The sequence below is a fragment of the Carassius carassius genome, chromosome 16, assembly GCF_963082965.1.
Source record: "Carassius carassius chromosome 16, fCarCar2.1, whole genome shotgun sequence".
NCBI classification, from domain to species: domain Eukaryota; kingdom Metazoa; phylum Chordata; class Actinopteri; order Cypriniformes; family Cyprinidae; genus Carassius; species Carassius carassius.
In genome coordinates this window covers 26882383-26903073 of record NC_081770.1, presented here as the reverse complement: position 1 = coordinate 26903073, position 20691 = coordinate 26882383, and the positions used below count along the sequence as shown (strand labels likewise).

General features: G+C 40.4%; 1 protein-coding gene across 1 annotated transcript; it reads right to left on the bottom strand.

The window, feature by feature from the left end:
- Nucleotides 1-1591: 1591 nt before the first annotated feature.
- LOC132160064 (max-interacting protein 1) lies at nt 1592-20103 on the bottom strand. Its single transcript, XM_059569760.1, has 6 exons — nt 19750-20103; nt 17424-17526; nt 14500-14529; nt 5243-5357; nt 4247-4436; nt 1592-4076 (listed from the first exon to the last, which is right to left on the bottom strand). The coding sequence occupies exons 1-6, from the start codon at nt 19967-19969 to the stop codon at nt 3907-3909; spliced, it is 828 nt and encodes a 275-aa protein (XP_059425743.1). The 5' UTR covers nt 19970-20103; the 3' UTR covers nt 1592-3906.
- Between the last annotated feature and the right edge of the window lie 588 nt (nt 20104-20691).

Below are 20691 nucleotides of genomic sequence, written 5' to 3'. Positions count from 1 at the left end.
CTCGACCGAATATTTCTACGGAGCTTGGAAAAGTCCACCTCAGCCTACTGAAAGAGAAATGAGGACAACAAAAGTAGCATTCAGAAGCAGTTGTCTCTGAAGCAAAATAAATATTATAGATATATTACACATATTTTACCTGTAAATGTTGTGGATCCTGATGCTGTGTTGGTTGTAGATCAGCGTTGAGTTGTTGTGATTGACATTCTGTTCCCAAATACATAAACTTTTAATAGTCCTGTGAAAGGAACTGTGATTCATTCAGTTTCACTAAACGTAGTATACTGCTTCCTTATAATGATGTGATGATATATAAATGTTTATATCAATTTCACATACATGTAAAAATAATGTTTTTGATCAAAAATTCTGCATTGACAATTTTAACTTTAACTTTAATTAATTAAAAACTTTATATTAATATTTGTACACTTGTCTGAAAATACAAACATCAGAAGTCCTTTCATCAGAGCTGATATGACGGTAATAAAAATGCCATTTTGTTTGATTCTGATCAATAAACTCAGAAACTGTGATTGTGTGCATGATTCCATAATGAACGTTTCCACAGTCTAAGTACCAACTGTTAGTGTTTGTACAATGTCTGAATCTAAATAAAATAGTACTAAATGTGATCATCAGTATGTTTTGATCACTGAAGCAGTACATGAACTCACCAGTGAAGTATATTCGGCTCCTTTTGCTGAGTTAATGCAGTAATAAACTCCTAATTCATCAGCAGTCACATTATTAATAACCAGACGATGTTTAAACTGCACTGAAATGTGGTGTTGAGGTTGAGCATGATTGTTGAATCACTGTTGGAGGATCTGCTGTTTTCAGTGAAATCACAGTTTATGATCACCAAAACAAGACTGTTCAACCAAGAACAATTTTGATAATTAACTAAGCAAACCAACTCGCATTAGGCCTACACTTCAGGTGCAGAGAAGAGCCTCAAAGTTTTAATGTTGTGCCTCGTAAACGTGAAATATTTAAGTGGTAACTGATAAAATAATTAAAATCTGAATAAAATTAAACAGAATCGAAATGTGAGTGCATTAAGTAAGGTTTATTAATAAATATTAAATCATTTGAAATAGCCCAGGTGTTAATACAGAGAACAGACGGTAACATGCATCTCTGAACTATCATGAATGATCAAGAGGATTAATAATAATAAAAATAATTTCTGATCAGCGGTTGTTTTAAGATCGTATCAGCATTGTATTAGAAATTTCATATGTTAAAAACATAAAAAATAACAACAAAAATATATAATATAAACATGCACCTTAATAAAAACATGCACCTTCAGTTTTATGGGTGCTCAAAAGGAAATGCTATAGCAAGTTAATGTACCAAGTTGGCTCTAGATGGCGCCAAATAAACGGATTCGTTTGAATTCTGACATCACGTCATCCCAAACTGCAGATACACATACCACTAGACAAAATGGCTCTTGTATTTTCTTAAAATAGTTCATTATTTTGTGTGGGGGAAATAATGATTTGCATGTGCGTCAGTCCTCAAACGACAAGTACTAAGATTCAAATATAAAATGAAGAGAAACACGAAGCATATCCTGATCTTTTTTTGACAATCTTGGTGTTTATTGTTAAGTATTGCATTTAAACTCACAGCTAGAATCAAGAGTGCATGTTTACAAAGAATGGCCACAAGTTCTTCCCAGTGGAGAAGCTTCTCCTCTAACAGACCCTTGAGTCTTTTGACAAAACACAGATGCAGTTTCAGGATCCGCTTAGCATTTTTCTTTATCTCCGGGGCGACTGAGAGCTGATCCCAGACCAGCACCACTTCTCTGGGAAGTGTCTTTGAATTCGGGCCTGGATTGGTACATGGTGGCCTCAACAGGACACGGTCCGTTCTCTTCACAAATTAAATGCAATAAAACAAAACAAAAAACACCGGCATCTCAGTATGGGCCCTGCAGATTCATAAACCAATAAACCAATATGAATGAAAATGATAGACAAAAGCAACATGGCCTCTTGTCAGGAGGACAGCAGAGGTTTGGCCAGGTGTTGATCGAGCACCAACGCACGTGAAAACGCCTCCGTGACGCTCACCTCAGTTTGTTCCAAACAATGGATTTACACCCGACTAAAACAACCACTAAAGCTATCTTTACAGGGGTGATTACATCTTCTCCACACATATGGGACGTTCAGCAGCCAAAAAGCATGTGGTTGATGCTGGATCGGGACACCTAGCAGATGTCTGTGCTGCTCTTAATGCAAGCAGAACGTTTACAAATTAAACTTGGCTTTAAAACGCACTAAAAAAATAAAGCAGCCCTGCATTTGGGGAGGAAATATAAAATAAAAATAATAAAATCACAGACGGAGTGAGGTTATGGTTTAGAAGAGAATTGGGAAACTAAAATGGAGAGTGCCATCAAAGATTTGACGAATGAAATAAATTAACCCTTTCCTCCGATCTTCGGATCAAGGGGAGAAAATAAATACGACTTGAAGAAAGTTAATTTAGTATGAATGATTCTTCTAACACAAAATAAAGAAATTAATGTGTTTGACACAGTAGAGCGGGAAGCGAGAGTTCGCGGCTATTTTGACGCGCATGCGCAGCTCGGCGTCCACAGCACGCGACACGTAGTGGAATGCCTTTCAGCTTTAAAACGAATAAAATTCAAAACATTAATCGAATAAATAAAGAGCACCACTCAGAGTTAGCATGCTTAAATCACATGTCCACGACCACTACCTGTGGTCACTCGTTCTTGTGTCGGATTTTAAGTACTTCAGTGTGTCGGTTGTTTAGTTTTAAAGAAAGTCGTCAAATTCCTCGGGAGGCCACAGAATTAAACTACTTCGGTTTCATCCAGCATAATGAACAAATAACACTGTCCGTGCCACCTCAGAAGACTCTCAAGCAGGAAGATAGTCAATCTTTGCAAAAATATAATTTAAAATGCACAAAACACATGACATACAGCAACAGAGGCAAGTTCTACCCATGGGTAACTACCTAACTCAGCTTTTATTTTAACTTTAATTTATTAAACTATCATATTATTTACAAAAATGAGCAAGTTGGCGTTGCTCTTTTGGACGGACACAAGTGTTGTGTCTCAAGAGTAGGAGTGCTAATGTGTTGATCAGACTACAAGAGTTTATTGCTTATTTCTGCCAGGAGAGACATCTAGTTAAACACGGGGGTCTACGGCGGGCTCTATGCGGACGAGTGCAAGATCGCTGGGTTTTAGCTGCTGCGTGGAAAGTAGCTCCACGGTTTAATGCACCAGAAATTCCCACAGCCATGGGATTGTAGTTTTTCCGTCATCTTTGATGAATGCAGTAGATCTTTCTGCTTTACTGGTTTTGTCACGTAGCACCAATGACAGTCCTCGTTAGAACCATTAGACCGGATGGGAAGGAAATCAACAGGTGTGGGGCTTCTTGTGTTGATATGGAGTTACACGTGTGAAGTGATCCAATTTTGGGTGGGTTTAGTTGAATGTTTCACTAGTGACCAGTTCAAGACCCATTCATGTAGAGAATTAACAATCAGGGGTTTGGATTAAAAATTAAACATCTATTTTTATACATCTTAGCTTTCCTTTCGGAAAAGGGGGATACAGATAATGACAATTATCAGAAAAGTCTCTTATTCAGGAATATAACCATCTAACCCAATTTTTAAAAAAAATCACAATCACAGATTGTTTCCATCTCATTCATATTCTCACAGATACATTCACAAACTTAAAACACCAGGCATTCTGTAGGGCGGGTGGTGTTTTGGTCACCTGACTTAAATAAGAGTCTCTGATTGGTCGAGGAGGGAAAGGTGGCTTGGAGGCAGGACTCACTTTGAGGGCTGGGACTGTGTGTGTGTGTGTGTGTGTGTAAAGGGGAGCTCGTTTTATGAGCTGAAGGCCAGTTTGATGCTGCAGGAGGAGTAGCCCTCATCGCTGGCAGTGCTCTGTAGACTGCTGTGGTCGTCCAGATCGCTGGTGCTGGCTGTGCTGACGCTGTCCAGCTCTCCATTAGAGAACTCTGTGCTCTCCACGTCCACCTCCATCTCTTCTGTGTCTAAAGAGAGAGTGAAACAAAGTCAGACAACACTATCAAAGCATCACATCATGTGTGTCACATGATATCTAGCTTTGCATTAGAGACGGACAGAACAATAGATGATAGAACGGTTGACAGAATGAAAATAATAAGTTTACAGTAGATATATAAACACATGAATCTCCAACCTTGGTCTGAGTCGGAGCGGTCGGATCTCTCGGAGCTGAGGGCGGAGCCTACACTGTCAGTGCGTATCCTCTCGCCCTCCAGCACACCCCCGCCGCCCCGCAGCAGGTCCAGTCGCCTCTGGAGGTGACGTTGCTTTCTCTCCAAACTCTCCAACTGATTTTGAGACTTACGCTCCGCTTCCTCCAGTTTCTGTGGGAAGACAAAGAACGGTGACTCACGGATAATTATGGAAAATCACTAACGGCACGCACAAGAGAATTCACTGTGTGATCAATGATTATTACAGCTAAGGCATAAGTAAAGACACCTTCAGCGCTACAAGACCTTGAACTTATTTTGTTCCTTTTTATCACTTCAGGATTGGGAACTGTTGCAAGCCAGATTCAAACTTGCATATATTTGCAAGAGCACTTAACCAAAACTTTAAAACTACTTCATTAACATCATGCTCTATGAAAAAGCAGGACGGCTGATTTAAAGAGGTGTGCGTTTTGTCAAGCTCATGTGACTAATGGATTTGTTTACTACAGTTCTGAACCCAGTTCGGATCAATAACCCCCCACATGTGACCTTATAATACATTACACTTGAACTGTTCAGCATGACCCCATCTACAACCACTAGTGCACACACACACACACACACACACACACACACACACACACACACACACACACACACACACACGTAACTGGTCGGGACAGCTTAACCTGTTATTAGGGAAAAACCAGTAGGTCATCAGAATGAAAGCCAAACTGAACATACAGGGTTATTATCAGATATTTATAAAATGAAATGAATTTATTTACATAGTAGTAAATGTTGTTTAGACTGGACAGGACATCACAGGCAGAGAAGGGCTACAGGATGAGTAAATGTGGCGAGTCAAATTCGAACTCATATTTCCCATATGAGCACCGTGGCTCAGTGTGTCAGAGCATGTGCGCAAACCACTATGCCACAGCTTAATTTAGGAGCTCCTCTGAAGTGTTTACCTTTATGTGTGTTTTGGCCTTGTTGAGCAGTCCCAGTGTGGTGTGGCGGCTGCAGTCTGGTCCCAGTGGGATGAGAGTCTTCAGTCGCTCCAGACACAAACGAAGGTGGGCTCGCCTGAAACATGACAAACAGAAACCTCAGCCTCGCACACGCACGCCTGAAAAAACTCAATGAACTCGCTGTACCTGTGTGATGTGACCAACCGCTCACGAGACAACACCTCATTCTCTGGCTCAAACACGCACACAAACACCCACACATGACTACTTCAAGATAGTATTCTAGGAACCCAAAACTTGAGGTTGAGATTGTTTCCTATCTGTCCCAAAAGATACCTGTGTGTCCAACAGTTATTAGTGTTAACTAAAACTAAAGAGAAGTATTTTTAGTACTTCAAATAAATATAAAAATGTTAGAACAATAGAACCATATAAATATTTTGAACCAAAATGATTTAACCAAAGAATGGTAGACATAATAGAACTATAGACAGAATGATTGATAGAACAATCAAGAGACAGACAGATAAATAGATAGAACAACAGACAGACGATGATGATTATGTTAGAATGATACAGATAGAACGATAGAATGTTAGAACGATAGACAGAACAATAGAATGATAGATAGAATGATAGACAGAACGACAGATAAAACAATAGAAAGATAGGTAGATAGAACGACAGATGGAATGTTAGAACGATAGACAGAACAATAGATAGATAGATAGATAGATAGATAGATAGATAGATAGATAGATAGATAGATAGATAGATAGATAGATAGATAGATAGATAGATAGATAGATAGATAGATAGATAGATGGATAGATAGATAGATGGATAGATAGATAGATAGATGGATAGATAGACAGAATGATAGACAGAATGATAGACAGATAAAACAATAGAAAGAGGTAGATAGAACGACAGATAGAATGATAGACAGAACGACAGATAAAACAATAGAAAGATAGGTAGATAGAACGACAGATGGAATGTTAGAACGATAGACAGAACGATAGACAGAACAATAGATAGATAGATAGATAGATAGATAGAACAATAGAAAGAGGTAGATAGAACGACAGATAGAATGATAGACAGAACGACAGATAAAACAATAGAAAGAGGTAGATAGAACGACAGATAGAATGATAGACAGAACGACAGATAAAACAATAGAAAGAGGTAGATAGAACGACAGATAGAATGTTAGAACGATAGACAGAACAATAGACAAAACGATAGAAAGAGGCAGAACGATACATAGAATGTTAGAACGATAGACAGAATAGACAGAACAATAGATAAAATGATATTTTTTTTTTTTTACTGAAAGTACTAAAGTAATAAAACCTTAAAAACTAAACACACATTAGAAACACTAACAAGAAGATTAACAAAAACTATAATAGTTTATCAAGGAAACACTGGTGTCCAGCAGCCCTTTAAAACACAAGCAGACTCTCGGTCTATGTTTTACGAGCGTACTTGAGCGCAAGCGTGCTTGTGTACAGGAGATCGCTATCAGTTCTCTAATTGTGTTATTGAGGCTTTTCAACTCTAATTCCATTTGCATTCCACCTTATCGGCAATGAAGATGGCTGGTCTCTTTCTTTCTCATACACACACACACACACACACACACACACACCGTCCGTCTGGCCTGTGACAATTGCGGGAGATTTATCACAAGCCTTATCGCTCTGTCTGAGCACCACTGAGAGGGCACTGTTATCAGGACACCAGTCACACACCCGTCGCAAACGCTCCAGTGTCTCCTTCAGTGTGTGGACATTGATTGATCAACCTAGTGCATTAATGGCTGTAGGGAGTAGACTGGTATTTTAGACTTACTTGTAGCTCATACAAATGACTGCACCAGGCCTCTAATTCTTCTACGTACATCAATTTTGCCCTTCAACCCCTTCAGCATGGCAACCAGATGTAACCCAAATATCTTTAAAGTACTTCTCACGCTATCTACATATCATCTGTTTCCAGACACGACAGCGCCACGTCACGCACTCAAACAGTGCTTGTCGGGAAGGTCTTATATATGTGCACGTGTTTGCTTTCGCCTGCGTTTGGCGTGATAAATGACTTGGTTTCAGTCAGCAGGCAGAGACCGTGCCAAACAACAATCACAAAGTATGTTGTCTCGCAAGCTAAGTGAAAAACAACATCTTTTAAATACCTAATTATTACGTCACACATTAAATACTCAGTTTCTGTGGTAACTAAAAAGCTTGGTTGTACAATGCGAGAAATCAAAACAGAAACCAACGCAAAAACACACACAAAAAAAGCTAGGTGTGTTTCAGTTACTATGAATAACTTGCAGTGCGAACGACAATGCATGTGCAGTAAAGTTATGTAACAGATGAACTTTATCACGTCAGTTTGATTCCTACATAGGCAGCTGCCTTCTAAAGAGGAATACTACACTCTTCAAATAAGGGTTCTTTATTGGTATACTTTACAAAAGGTTCTTTGATGAGGAAAAATTTTCTTTGGATTTTTCAAATGTTCTTCACATTATGAAAAATAGTTATTTTAGAAATGATTCAATTAAGTGTTTTTTGGGGAACTGAAAACCGTTGTTCTATGGCATCACTGTAAAAAAAAAAAAAAAAAAAAAAAAAAAAAAAAAAAAAAAAAACCTTTACAACCTTCTTTTATTTATTAAGATATATTTTTGAGGCAAAGTGGGAGAGAGATGGGGGTGGGATTGGGAAGTCTGAACTCAGGACGCCCGTAGCGCAACAGTGATGTATGTCGGTGTGCTGCCCACAAGGCTATTGGCGCCAACACTACCTTTATTTTTTATAGTGAACAGTCTTTGAACCATATAAATGGCTGATATAAGAAATTTTACATGTACAGATAAAAACAGCCCTCTGCAAGGGAACCTCAACTTCAATTGACTCCATAGCAGCTAATAGCTCAATTCTGTACACAGGAATAAAAAAAAATTACCATTTTTATTGATACTTTTTTTGTTGCATTCTGGGATTGCCTGCATCACAAAGGCAAATTTGAATGAAACAAGTTAAGTATATAGCCTTAAAATGCTGCTTCTGTAGGCAGTTCATTTGGATTTGAAAGAGTAAATGAACGACCCTTGACAATCGTGGTTGTGCAGAATCTGTGCTTCAAAGCTGCAAGCGGAGTCTATTCTTCTGGTCAAGATCTGATGCTGGTAGAAGATGCAGAGATTTATACTCCTCTGCATTAGTCATATAGAGAACTACACAACTCGGTTTAATAATAACTCCTATTTTACGTTTGAGCGTGTTCAGACCTGCTCTCTCTTACACCCCGAGCAAATATTTTATGACAAAACATCTACACATTTCCTTTAAATGACTCATAAACAAACACACGCTCATAGTCAGGGCTGTCACGATTGTGAAATGTGGGATTACATTTAATTATCACACAAACAAATGCAATATATAATGTGTATACATGTGCACTTGCACTGTAATGTTTATACACATACATCTTTTGAGTTAGATGGATCCGTCCTTTCTGTCCTCTGGTGTGGTGGAGGTTTTATTAGGGATTGAAAACACATGCTTGCTCCAGATACTGCTTGGTTTATTGGTAAATAATGAATGGAGTTGGCATAATGCTATGGGCTTAGCATAGTAATAAGTAATGTCAAGGTCAAGTGGAGGATGACACCATTCGAACAAACTCTTAAATTATAATCTGCATTGAAAACAAAATATTCAACACATTTTGCCCACACAAGTGTGTGGAAAAAAGTATGCAGATTACATACTGGCCTGTCTATTTATACATATATGCACATGTGTAATCATAGCTTGATTCAACAGGAAATCTCATTTTCCCACGCAGCACCTTTGTCAATGCAGCAAACTCGAATCTGCACAGTTCTCCACTGATCCTGATTGTTCCTAAATCTTAGCATTTTTCTTTAAGTGAGAACAAACTGCCTGCTCTCTCGCAACCAACCACCTATTTATAGCATCATGTGTATGTAATATAGATGAAACCTCAAGCCATAATGATGGCATGGAGTTACCGTACAGTAATGCACGCACGCACACTAAAAACGTCAGGGTTTTTTCCTACGGATTCTCCCGTAGTATATTTTTCCTCCATTGCCTCACATGATGCCTTTAAAGCATTGTGTCACATGGCTGGGTTATTGCACACCACTGCACAGATTATAAAGCGAGAACAGGCTCTGGGTTCTCAAGCCCTAGTTCGAATCTGATCAATACAGCAGGACTGACAGCTTGATCTGGGTTACCAGCCTTGTTTTATTTAAAGGTTTGCCCACGTGCTTTGTGATGTCACAATGGGTGAGCATGCAGACGAGTCCCCATAATATCAGTAACAGTCCCGAGCTGTCAAACAGCTCTTAGATTAAACACGAGTGTTATCCTCCCCCACCACATAAACACACAGATGGGAGGCCATAATTGGTGCTAGTCCTCCGTTCTCATGTAATCTGTCCAAAAACTGGACGAAAAGTAACGCGAGCATGACATTAGAGAGATGTACTAACCTAAAAGCAACGTGTAGCCTACACATGCTGAGAACAAAGCAACCTTCAAATGTGGGCAGAGGAGGTTGCAGATGTAAAGTTAGAAGGTAGGGGGGTTGGCAGGATGGAGAGAATGAAAGGGAGATGAATAAAGAGGTAGGAGGAAGAGACTGATACCAGTGGAAGGAGAGTAGAGACAGACACTATGACGGCGCTATATGTAAACATGCTTGGAAACAAAGCAGCCTTTGAGCCATGCATGGGGTGAACCAATGACAGCTTCCTGTACAACACACGAAGGGGGGTGGATGTGCAGAAATACATATTTTCAAAATTGAATAGTGAGTGGGTTGCCTGTATATAACTAGTGGTGGACAGACTAGTCTCATTCAGTGTCAACAGAGCAAGAAGTAATGTAATAGGCTGCAAGTGTTTAAAAAAAATCTGGACTCTTTATAACTTTATTCAGGTCTTGAATGCAGTTTTCATGATGGAATGCTCAAAAAACTGTGTGAGATGTGATACAAGCAGCAGCAATAAAAATATCAAAAACTACAAACAAACAAATGAAAAAATGTGGATGAACTAGTCTCACTTCCATTCGTCTAATCAGTCGTCGTGCAACTAGTCGAACATTGAGACCTATCCCTAGTAGGGCGAGACAGAACGAGACCTAGATCGGGCTGAGGATATACCTTTGCTGCACCCCTGGTTAAACACACATACATAAACGCACTACAGGCAGAGCGATGGCTACAATCCACAGGGAAATAAAGGAGCATGTACAAACTCAGACAGTAACAGCTGTGGTGGAGCAAGGCCCGCTCTGGCTCATCAGTTACACATGGATTAGTTCACACGTGCTGAGCTGTAATCTGCTCCATACAGCCCAGACCAGCAGACCCCACTCACATGCCCACAGAGTTTGTGTGTGTGGTCATGTGATTGCTGCCCCCATACCTAAAGCTTCTGCAGATGGCTGTGTGCATGGAAAACACAGATTCTCTATTGTGTGGCTCTCTATAACGTGGGTTTCAATTGGCCAGAAGGTTGTGGACACTTTGAATAATCTAATAAACGTGAGGTGATCCCAAAAACAAACGGGACGAATTTGGAAAACAGAAATGTCACCAGATGTTTGGATCACACCACTCGCTCTCAGCAAATCCACTCAATCCATTTTACTTCCCGGAAGGCCGCCTAATCCGAACGCAAAAAATACACACACAGCTGTGATGGAAGGGCAAACAGCCACAGGACTCTTCTCTAATCAGATCAAAGGCCATGACACACAAAGCAAAGGACCATGGGTGCAGATCAATGTTGTCGGTTATGATTGGACAACCTTCAGAGGAGGTCCACTGATTGGATGGCTGGATAGTATAGCTTTGACTTGCATGCCATGATGAGCCCCTAGGACAAGCATAACTCAATATATGGCACTCTGTGGTAGGCCCCAGGGCTGTAACCACCACAAACATTGAGGAGGACATTTCAACCCAAGATTTTGATCAGTAGGTAGTTGGCCAATAATTTTTTTTTCTCCAAATGGCCAATTGTCAAGTGGGCTATTTCAAGTTCAATTTGGTCCTTGCACCAGTTTTTAACATTTAGTTTCATCCTTGCCAGGCCTGCAAACAGTCATACTTTTACACAATGGAGACAAAAATCCCTTCAAATTTCATTATCAGGTTTTAAGGGTGTTGCTCGTGACATTCAACTGACTGTCAATCAGGAATGTAACTTGGTTCCTAGAGTTCAGCCTGTAATTCAAGAATTTGGTTGTACTAGTAAGGAGGTGTCTAAAAATGTTGGGTGTGGATGTATAGGAAGGTTTATGATTGCATCAAGGATGTGGGTCTGTTTTCGTGTTGTTTCTGTAACCTTACCCAATAGTAACCATGTGTGCTGCATTTGAAGTGAGAAACACTGTGTTCTTTTACAGAACACAGTAAATGTGGGCCAAGGCAGAGCACTAGTGGCCTGTGAATCTAAAATGTCCTCTGCTATACTCTTCCGACATAACCCAAAGACTGCCACAGGGGTGTGTGTCCTTCCTGACTCACCCAAAACACCCAGAGCTTTGTCAACCGTCCACAGCATGAATGTGCATCTACGCGTGCACTGTGAACATGCTCTGGCACGTGTGTGATTCTTTGCTTACTTGACCAAAGACACGCTCCCTAAGCTGCTTTTGCTGGCCAAGAAAAGCTTACAAGGCATCAGGTCATAGAGAACAGTCAGTTCTCAGCTTCCCTTCCAGGGCTTTCCGGAATTCCCAGGGGAAGCGGAATGTTCAGACTCCAGCTTCCTCTGTACTGCCGTAGAAAACAGGGAGGACAACATGTAAGGTCATCGGCAGAGAGTTCTTGTGGAGCACACTTTGGACATGGATGACGTCGTAGCTTCTAAGCGCACTTTATTCCTAATGATTCTTTTTGTGGGTGGAAGTGTGTTGTAGCCAATCTGCCAAAGCGCCTCTACGTTCTGAAAAGATCTTTTCTTAGGGCCGCTGGTCTATTTTCAGTAAGCCTGCTTGGCAGCTTTATTCCTGAGCCTTTGCATTCTGACTGTCAAACACACCACAGCCCACACATCCACGGCAGTGTGCTTAACACACATTCAACCCTCGCTTTCATACACCCAATAATTAACAACCAGATACCCATAATTGGAAATGAAATCAGTGATTTCAGTTCAATTTGAGATCTTTTTCTGCTGACATCCGAACTGTGCAACCAAACCCCAAGTTCAGGAAGTTGAGGCTCACCACATATGTTCAAAGGCATCATAAGATCAAACGACGGCATGCTTGCATGAACAAATGCGTGTTATCTGTATAACTGTGTGGTGGGTTATGAGAGGCCGGAATGCGGTCACAAAGCTTTCATCTTCTTCCTCTTCCTTTCTCACATGCAAAAACACTGAGCTATCTTACATCTTCATCAAGCAGATACTGCATGTGACGCCTGACACAAAATGGTCACCGCTTGCCACCTGGTATTGCAGTAAGGCATTGACAAGCAGGAAACTGTCTCCTTGCGCTTCCAGTTGGGCCACTCAAGGCATTTGACTAAGTATTTTGGTATATCACGAAAGAAGGTTGGAAAGGATGTCCTATCTTTGAGAACTCAACAAGTCATGCGGAGTCAGAGGTAATATGGTTTTGTGTTGGGTGTGGCTGTTTTACTGTACCTTCGTTATAATGCGTTGTGTAATATTTGTTTGTGCTGACAGTAAAGGCTGTCTGACAAGCCCTGTCCTCTTTATCTGTACCAAACCCATACAACCCCACACCAGCGCACTGACAACCCTTCATATGTTTAGACATTATCTGAGAAACCCAGCCGGTCTGGTAGGAGACAAGTCTACTTGCATGCTCGCATACATATGGGATACACAGTTGAACTGTGTGCTTTGGTCCTCCAATGATTCTGCAGCAAATTCTTTGTCCAAGTTTCTAATCTCACCCATGTCCCATCTAAAATGACTGGCAAGCAAATAAACGTGACGATCCATGACTAAGCTGTGCTTAAGAAAAGTTAACAAAGCTCCAGGTTTTCATACAGAGGGTCACAAAGGAGTTCCTGTTAGTCTAGACCAGAGTTATTTTCAGTCTTTAAAGTGGAGCCTTCAGTATTCGCGTGCATAGAGCCTAAACAGCAGGCCCCACACTGTCTCATGGACTAGAGCATACAGTCCATCTGTAGACACTCATGCTTTACGTTCACTATGCACACGGGTGGCTATTTCAAAGAAATAAACCCCCCTTATGATTGGGACATTTCAAAGAAATCACACTTGTATTCTTCTAATAAATGTACACCTACAGTAATAACCGGTTTCCTTCTGTGAACATCCTATTATGCAAATGACGTTGTGAAAGAACGGACATATGAGTGCGTCTCTCCTTTCTGTTGTCTCCCTGGACTCTGGGCAGTAATCTGAAGCTGAGGCTGTAGTAGTTGTGCAGGAATGAGGGGCGAGAGAGCCATGAGGAGAGTGAATGCCCTTAGATTAGCAGAATTGGGTCACCTCTTACTTTCACTTTTAGGTACCTGTTGCTGCATGGACAAGCTGAGGACAACTATAGGACAATTCTTCCGTGTTGTCAAACTTCCTGTTCACCCTAAGTAATGATGTTTTTATATCTTTCATATTTAATGAATTTTGAAAAGTAGCTTCATTGAAAGGATTTTTTTTTTCTTTAAAGCACTACAATTATTCCGCATGATACTTTCAATTTACTCAGGACGCACATTTTTTTTTTTGGAACTGCTTTTTATAACTTATTAACTCGTCTGATTACTTAGGAGCTTTAAAGTGTTGTTTACTGCAAGTCTTTTCGGAAATGACAACTATACACTATTCCCTCACTTACCAACACTTGCATGCCAATGCTCTACAAAAAAACTAATCAGGAAATATAGCAACAAAGCTACAACTTCCAATTTTTATTGTGAGTACAAGACTGCAATACATCACTGTTCAACCACAACATACTAAACAAAAGACTAAAGCACTGGTCTCATATTGGGATCCAAATATCATCGCCTTGCTGGCTATCACCTTTTTTGGTAATAAAATTTTAGTACCTATTTGTAATCGTGACAATTAGCGCACATTCAAGTGGTGCTCATGAGGTTGAGGCAAGTTTAAGTGATATTGGCTTGTGATATTTCCTGTCATTGCCCAGTCAAATAATAATAAATTACTTAAAAATGGTACTTACCGATTTTTCTCTAGCTCATTGTGTGTGGACCTATAAAACAAAACAGAAGCAATTAATGAGCAAACATCAACCTGCTTGTGAGGAATTAAGTGCAAGGTTTTTATCATAACCCCCATCATAAGCATTAGCTCATTCCTTGAGCACTTATCTCCAGAATTAAATGTCAGCTCTCATCATTAGATCAGAGAACGTGTATGCGGGGAAGAAAGCCTGGCCGCTCATAAAAAACAAGTCTATGCATCATTAAGGGTTCCAATGGATTTACTAATTAATCTTTATTGGGGGGTCGAACCAGCCACAACCAATTCAGTGGCCCCAGAGGGAATTATAAAGGCTCCTCTAAATGACCCACATGTCACTGCAACTCTTTGTTTGCGGCGTAAAGACAGAGAAATGAAGTGTGCAGAGCAGAGAAAGCGAGCACAATGACCAGCCTATATGAGAGTACGTGAGAGCTTTCCTCTTCGTACAATGAGTGAGTGCCAGTGGACGCTCACTTTCTCTCTCTCTTTCTCGTCCTGTCTGAGAGCACGAGTCAGTGTTATGTTAATAATGTAAAGTGAATCAGCAGCCCCCCTAAGAGGCTCTTTGTGTGGCAACATGCTGAAAGCTTTTCCAAAGGTCTAAATGGCCGGCCGAACCGGTGCACGGCAATGCCGTTGCAGCGGCAGCAAGTCGTGGCTGCAGCGAGGGCCTACCCCTTAGTGGGTCATGTGACTTATCTTCCCTTCCTTACTATTAATATCAAGATTATGTTTTCAGGCATCCTGTAGCTGACCTTATGGTATTGCCACTTCTGCACGGGAGGATGCTTGCAAGCTCAAGGGGGAGGAGGAATACAGCAAGACAGGAAAAGTCAGATGAAAAAAACCAACAGTATGACCGTTTTGTGAACGGATGTGTAGTGTCAAGAGGCTAGGAAAAGACCATAAAAATGGCACACAGGTTTTTACCTGTCGTTTTAAAATACACTTTGAATTGTGTTGTATTTAGGGTTAATGTCCTGGTAGGAAATTACCAGTACTTTTTCATTTAATATGGATGTTTTTCTTATATAACACTGGTGTATTCTGTATTTATTATTTGCAGCAAAAGTGAAAAAATCTTGTATTTTAATGCTCAAAAATGTGGGTTGCCTAAGGCGTGCAAAAATGCGGACGGCCCACACGTTTTTTTTAAACATATGGAAAAGTATTTTTTTCAAACAATATTTCCACCATCTTCATTTCAACTGATGAAGCCTGAATGACCTCTTCTCGGGGAGACACACACAGGCATGCCAGATGATCAGATAGTGTTTCCCTTACATTTCCCTCATCAGAGCTCACTTTGTGTACAGTAGCACAGACCTGAGATCAGTCATCAAGATGTCTGTTACTTAGAAATGCCGTGAAACAAAACAGACACTACAGACAGGAACTGACACATCATTGAACGTAAATCACATGCACATTGCGTCTGAGAGACAAGGAAAGAAAAAAAAACCTAAATGGCATTCTGGTCAATGCAAAACCTGTAGCTAGATGCCATTTTGATAAACTCAAAACTTGTTCCCAGACGGCATTCTTGGTCAACTCGAAACCCATAGACAGAAACCATTTTTGGTCAACTCAAAACCTGTAGCTGGACATTTTTTTTGTTGTTGTTTGTTTGTTTTTTTGGGTGGGTTAACAACACTTGTTAAATTGCCTACAGTGAAAGATATTCTGGGCATCTCAAAACCTAGTGAACTACCTATACAGACAACATTTTAGGCATCACAAAAAAAGTGACCAACCAAGATGGCATGTAATAAACCAACACTGATTAACCATGGTTTTATTATAGTAAACATGCAGTAAAGCATGGCTTTTGGCAGATTGATTGCATTTGTATAACCACAGTTTTACTAAAAAAATACCATGGTTAAACTACGGTTAGTGCAGAAAACCATGTTTAACAATGGATCAACTATAATAACCGTGTTTTTGGTTTCATTTGTGGTAAACCCGTGGTTAATTTCCGCACTGTCTACCCAGTTGCCAATTATGGGCATCACAATACCTAGTGAGACGTTCACCTGGATGATATTTTTGGCCATCTCAAACGCTAGTAAACGGTCCACCAACATTATAACATTTACTGGCATCATATCAGCGCACTATATTCGTGATTTAACAAACCGCCTTTTAATAGACGGATTAAAACGCCTGTTTTCGCATTTTTTATTAGTTTCTTTTATCAAATCGTCATTCAGCGGAAAAAGACCGGTGACGGTTTTCCAAAACATGTTTTAGTAGGAGAATAACGTGGAAAAATAATTTAATAAGGACGCCTCAGGCTGTTCACCTTGGCAGCCTGAAAACAACAGTCGCTGTAAATAAGAGCCAGTGTTCAGGAGTCCGGGGCGAAACTAAAATACTCCTCTCTCGTGACAACCAGTGGTGCAAACTGGTTTGTGTGCTTTCCGCACTGACTCTTGAGCGGACATAACCGCAGACTGGTAGTGTCAACACACACCAAAGATGTCAACACTGCAGACTCTCGGTGCAAACGAAACGAAACCAAGTGGCGCTCAAAAGCGAAAACAGGACGTGAGTTTTAGCACGGTCCCTGCGAGCTCAACGCTGCGGCAGTCCTTTTGACAATCAGCTGATGAGAGCTCCCCTCCCCCAAAACAACACAAAATAACAAAACACCACCTTTTAGAAGGTGCATATTAAAATACACACGTGTTATTCTCTGCTATATTTCTAAAAGGCATTATAAAATGTTTATTTAACGTATCAAAAACAAGTCATAAACTGAAAGGCGATGATTCAAGCCTGTATTAAAAGCAGTGACAGATGTCATAGCAGTGTGATCTATGCACACGTCTCTCTTTCTCTCTCTAGCTTTCCTCCAGCAGTTTTAATTTGTGGAGAGTCGGATCATGTGCTGCTTACCTGTTGTGGTTGTTGCTGAACTTTTTGTTTCGGAGTTTCCTTTGTCTCTGGTAGCTGGAGTGCTCAATAGACGGAAAGGTCGAGGCATATCCGTGTTCACTCTCTGAAAAAGACACCGCAGAAACGTGTCACATCTAACCAGACACGGGCCAAGTCCCTCTGAACACCCCATGCACTTCAAAATGCAGCCAGTTCACGGGCTGGCCTCGTTTGGCAGGACAGTTTGCATGTTAGAAATATCAATAGCATGTACCTCTTTCTCTCCTTTCTATATATTCGGCTGCTTCCAGTAACCTCTGGATATTCAGCACAGCAGTCATCGTTTGATTAGATCTGAGTATCGTTTTGTTTTCTGATATGTGATCACGATGACAGCTGTCGCGTCGCAAAACGCAGCATTGAATATCCTCCTGTGTTTTTGTTTCTATTTGCTGAGCCGTCGAGACTCGAGGTATTATTCCCTTAACACTTTCACCAAGCGAGTTACAGGAAATCAAACACTAATAAAACACCCGACGCCTGGATATCAAAGTAGTAAAAGTGCTTTAGGAAAACAGTCGAATACAAAGTGTATAAAACGAGTAGAAACAGGTACAAAAGCGTCCCCGAGAGCCCAGTCTGCGAAGTCCCTGGTGCTCGCGCTGTTCTCTCCTCCTCTCGTTTGTTTACCTTCTGTTTTAACAGCTGAGAGGACAGAAACCTCCGCGCAGGGCATCATGGGAAATGTAGTCTTTCGCGGCTCTTTAACTCGGGAACAGGACACGTTAGTTTATTACGCTATTAGTTATTAAAAATAACAACCTTGCTTAAATGGTTAAATCTGTCTTTAGTGTAAGTTTATTAGCGATTATTTTATAGTAAATACATATATACATACATTAGACCAAATCTAATTTAAGAATATTTAGCAATTCATACCCAATGAGATTAAAACATACTAAGAAAAATGTAAATATTCATTAATATATAGTTTACTGTTGTATTCGTTATATTTAATATCAGTAGTAGTAGTAGTAGTAGTAGTATTAACCGAGCTAATACCAATTGCATCTCAAATGTATATTTCACTCAACCACTTATTTAGCATTTAATTTTATAAGCAGCCATGTAACAATCCATGTAATCTGCGTTACGTTTAATAATTAAAAATGCCTTTTTTGCCATTTTCCCGTTTTGTCACTTCGCACTTCAACTCCCACAATCCCTTCCTTCCAGTGCCGTTTAAGCCGGGCCCAGCAACATATGACATCACAGCATCGGAGCGCCGTGATTGGTTAGAAGCTCTAGTAAGCGTCCGCCAACGCAACACGCCCCTGGCCAATCAGAGCAGCGCAGTGCGCCATGTGTGGAACACACCCCCAAAGAAACAGGAAGGCGAATTGGAGAACTCTTTAAAAAGTAGAATTACGCAATACATAACATTTCAGATTTAGCCGGTGTCACTCTGGTTTGCTTTAAATAGCAATGAATAATAATAAATCGAACAAGAGCGAATGGTGAAAATGTAATCAAGATCTACTGTTTCTAAAGCGCTTCATATTAATCCATATTTATAATAGTTGCATAATAGACGCAATCAGCTTTAAACATTAGCGCGAATAAAAGAAACACAGGCGCCAAATACATTTTCCGACAATTTACGATCTGATCAAAGCACAATATAATGCACAAACGAAAACAACTTCATGTGATAAAATGCCTTTATTTATAAGATAGACGTTTAATCATCATTCATACACTCTTATACTAGATGCGTAATGGAGAGTTAAAGCTGCAAACTACAGTCAGTGAGAGGTGACGTAAGCGTGTGTATTATGCCAGCAGATGCAATATATTTATTTATTTATATACTTGTTTATGTTCCTCGAGAGAAAGAGATGGCAAACAGCCTGGGCATGTCTCTCCGCCGAACAATGCCAGACAGTGCATGCCAGCTTATTGGGACAGCCAGCCTGCGATCTGAGACATTAAGTGCGCTGCAGAGGGAATTATTCACCTGTTTTTGTCTCTCTGACACGTGCAATAAAACACAGATCTTTGAAATCTGGCGTTATGCGACTTTGTGCATTTGAAAATAGCCCTGAAACAATTAAAGTTTCTGTTTTGTGTGTATTATAAAAAAGCTAAAATATAAAAGGTCTCCTGTTACATTTTGTAAACTTGATCCTTTAAAACCATTGTGCATCGCATATCGGGGTACATTGCACATGTTCCTCGTCTACTTGGCTTGATCCTTTGTTGTCTGAGTCTATTGACAATGAAACAGTTTGTCTGCATTACACGAATGAGTCGAAATCTCTCATAAGTGCACTATAATTTCACTTACTTCCATCCTTCCTCTCGGCGCTCTCAATAAAACGCGCAGCCTCCAGTAAAACCTGCACATTTGTCAGGAAAGTGTTTAACATGGAAGAGTCTCTGGAGTTGAAGACGTCATTGAAAGGACAGGTGGACATCTCAAAGTCTGGCTGATCCAAAGACGTCTCGGACTCCAGAAACAAGTCCTCGGCCTTCAGCTCTCTTCGTTGCCTCTGAGTCCTCACCATTTCGCTCCCGTGCAGTGAATGTGGCTGATATCTGAAGTGTGTGAGAGTTCTTGTGCTGTGGGAAGCGCTCTCGGGAGCTACTGAATAAATGAAGGGAATGTAAGGATGAGGAGAGAAAAACACACTCCGGCGGTGCGGGGTCCTAGCGCCCGCCGCGCGCTCGCCTGTCACGTCCGCAATGTGCCCCTCGGGACTATGACGTCATCAGCCTGCTCCCGTGCCTTAGTAATCGCGACTTGTCATGTTATATAAAAAGGTTGATCTACATACTTATGAAGTACTAGCTTGCATCGTAAAAGTAAGAAAAATGCAGGCTCATTTTAACTAGAAATGAAACCAAAAAAGCTCAGTTACTATAGTTAAAGCATGGTAACACCAATTATAATATTTAACAGTGGTTTTGAAACACTAACCATCAGTTACGCTGCCTCAATGCATCATGGGATAGCAAAGCTATTGGATGTGTTCTTCGGAATCCAGAAGTAGTGAGTAATTGAGAAACATATGACTATTGTTTTATGAACACTGTGAATTCTGTCACAGGACTGCTCTTTTCACCTACTGTTTTTGCCTGCTACATAGAAGGGAAGCAGGCCTAGTAGATTTTGGCTTCCACCATACCAGACATTAAAAGCTTTTCTAAGCTACAAATTTAACACAAGAACACGATGAGTTACTAATTCAGATTAGTCCATCCTCTTCCATTACTAAGCACATTTTAG

Bases quoted from the DNA above. Each gene is read 5' to 3' on its own strand.
- LOC132160064 (XM_059569760.1), bottom strand. From the start codon at position 19,969: ATGGTGAGGACTCAGAGGCAACGAAGAGAGCTGAAGGCCGAGGACTTG. The intron at 5,358-14,499 runs GTAAGTACCATT...GTCATGTTTCAG, and splicing joins AATGAGCTAGAGAAAAATCG to GCGAGCCCACCTTCGTTTGT. The intron at 4,077-4,246 runs GTTGGAGATTCA...CTCTCTCTTTAG, and splicing joins CCGCTCCGACTCAGACCAAG to ACACAGAAGAGATGGAGGTG.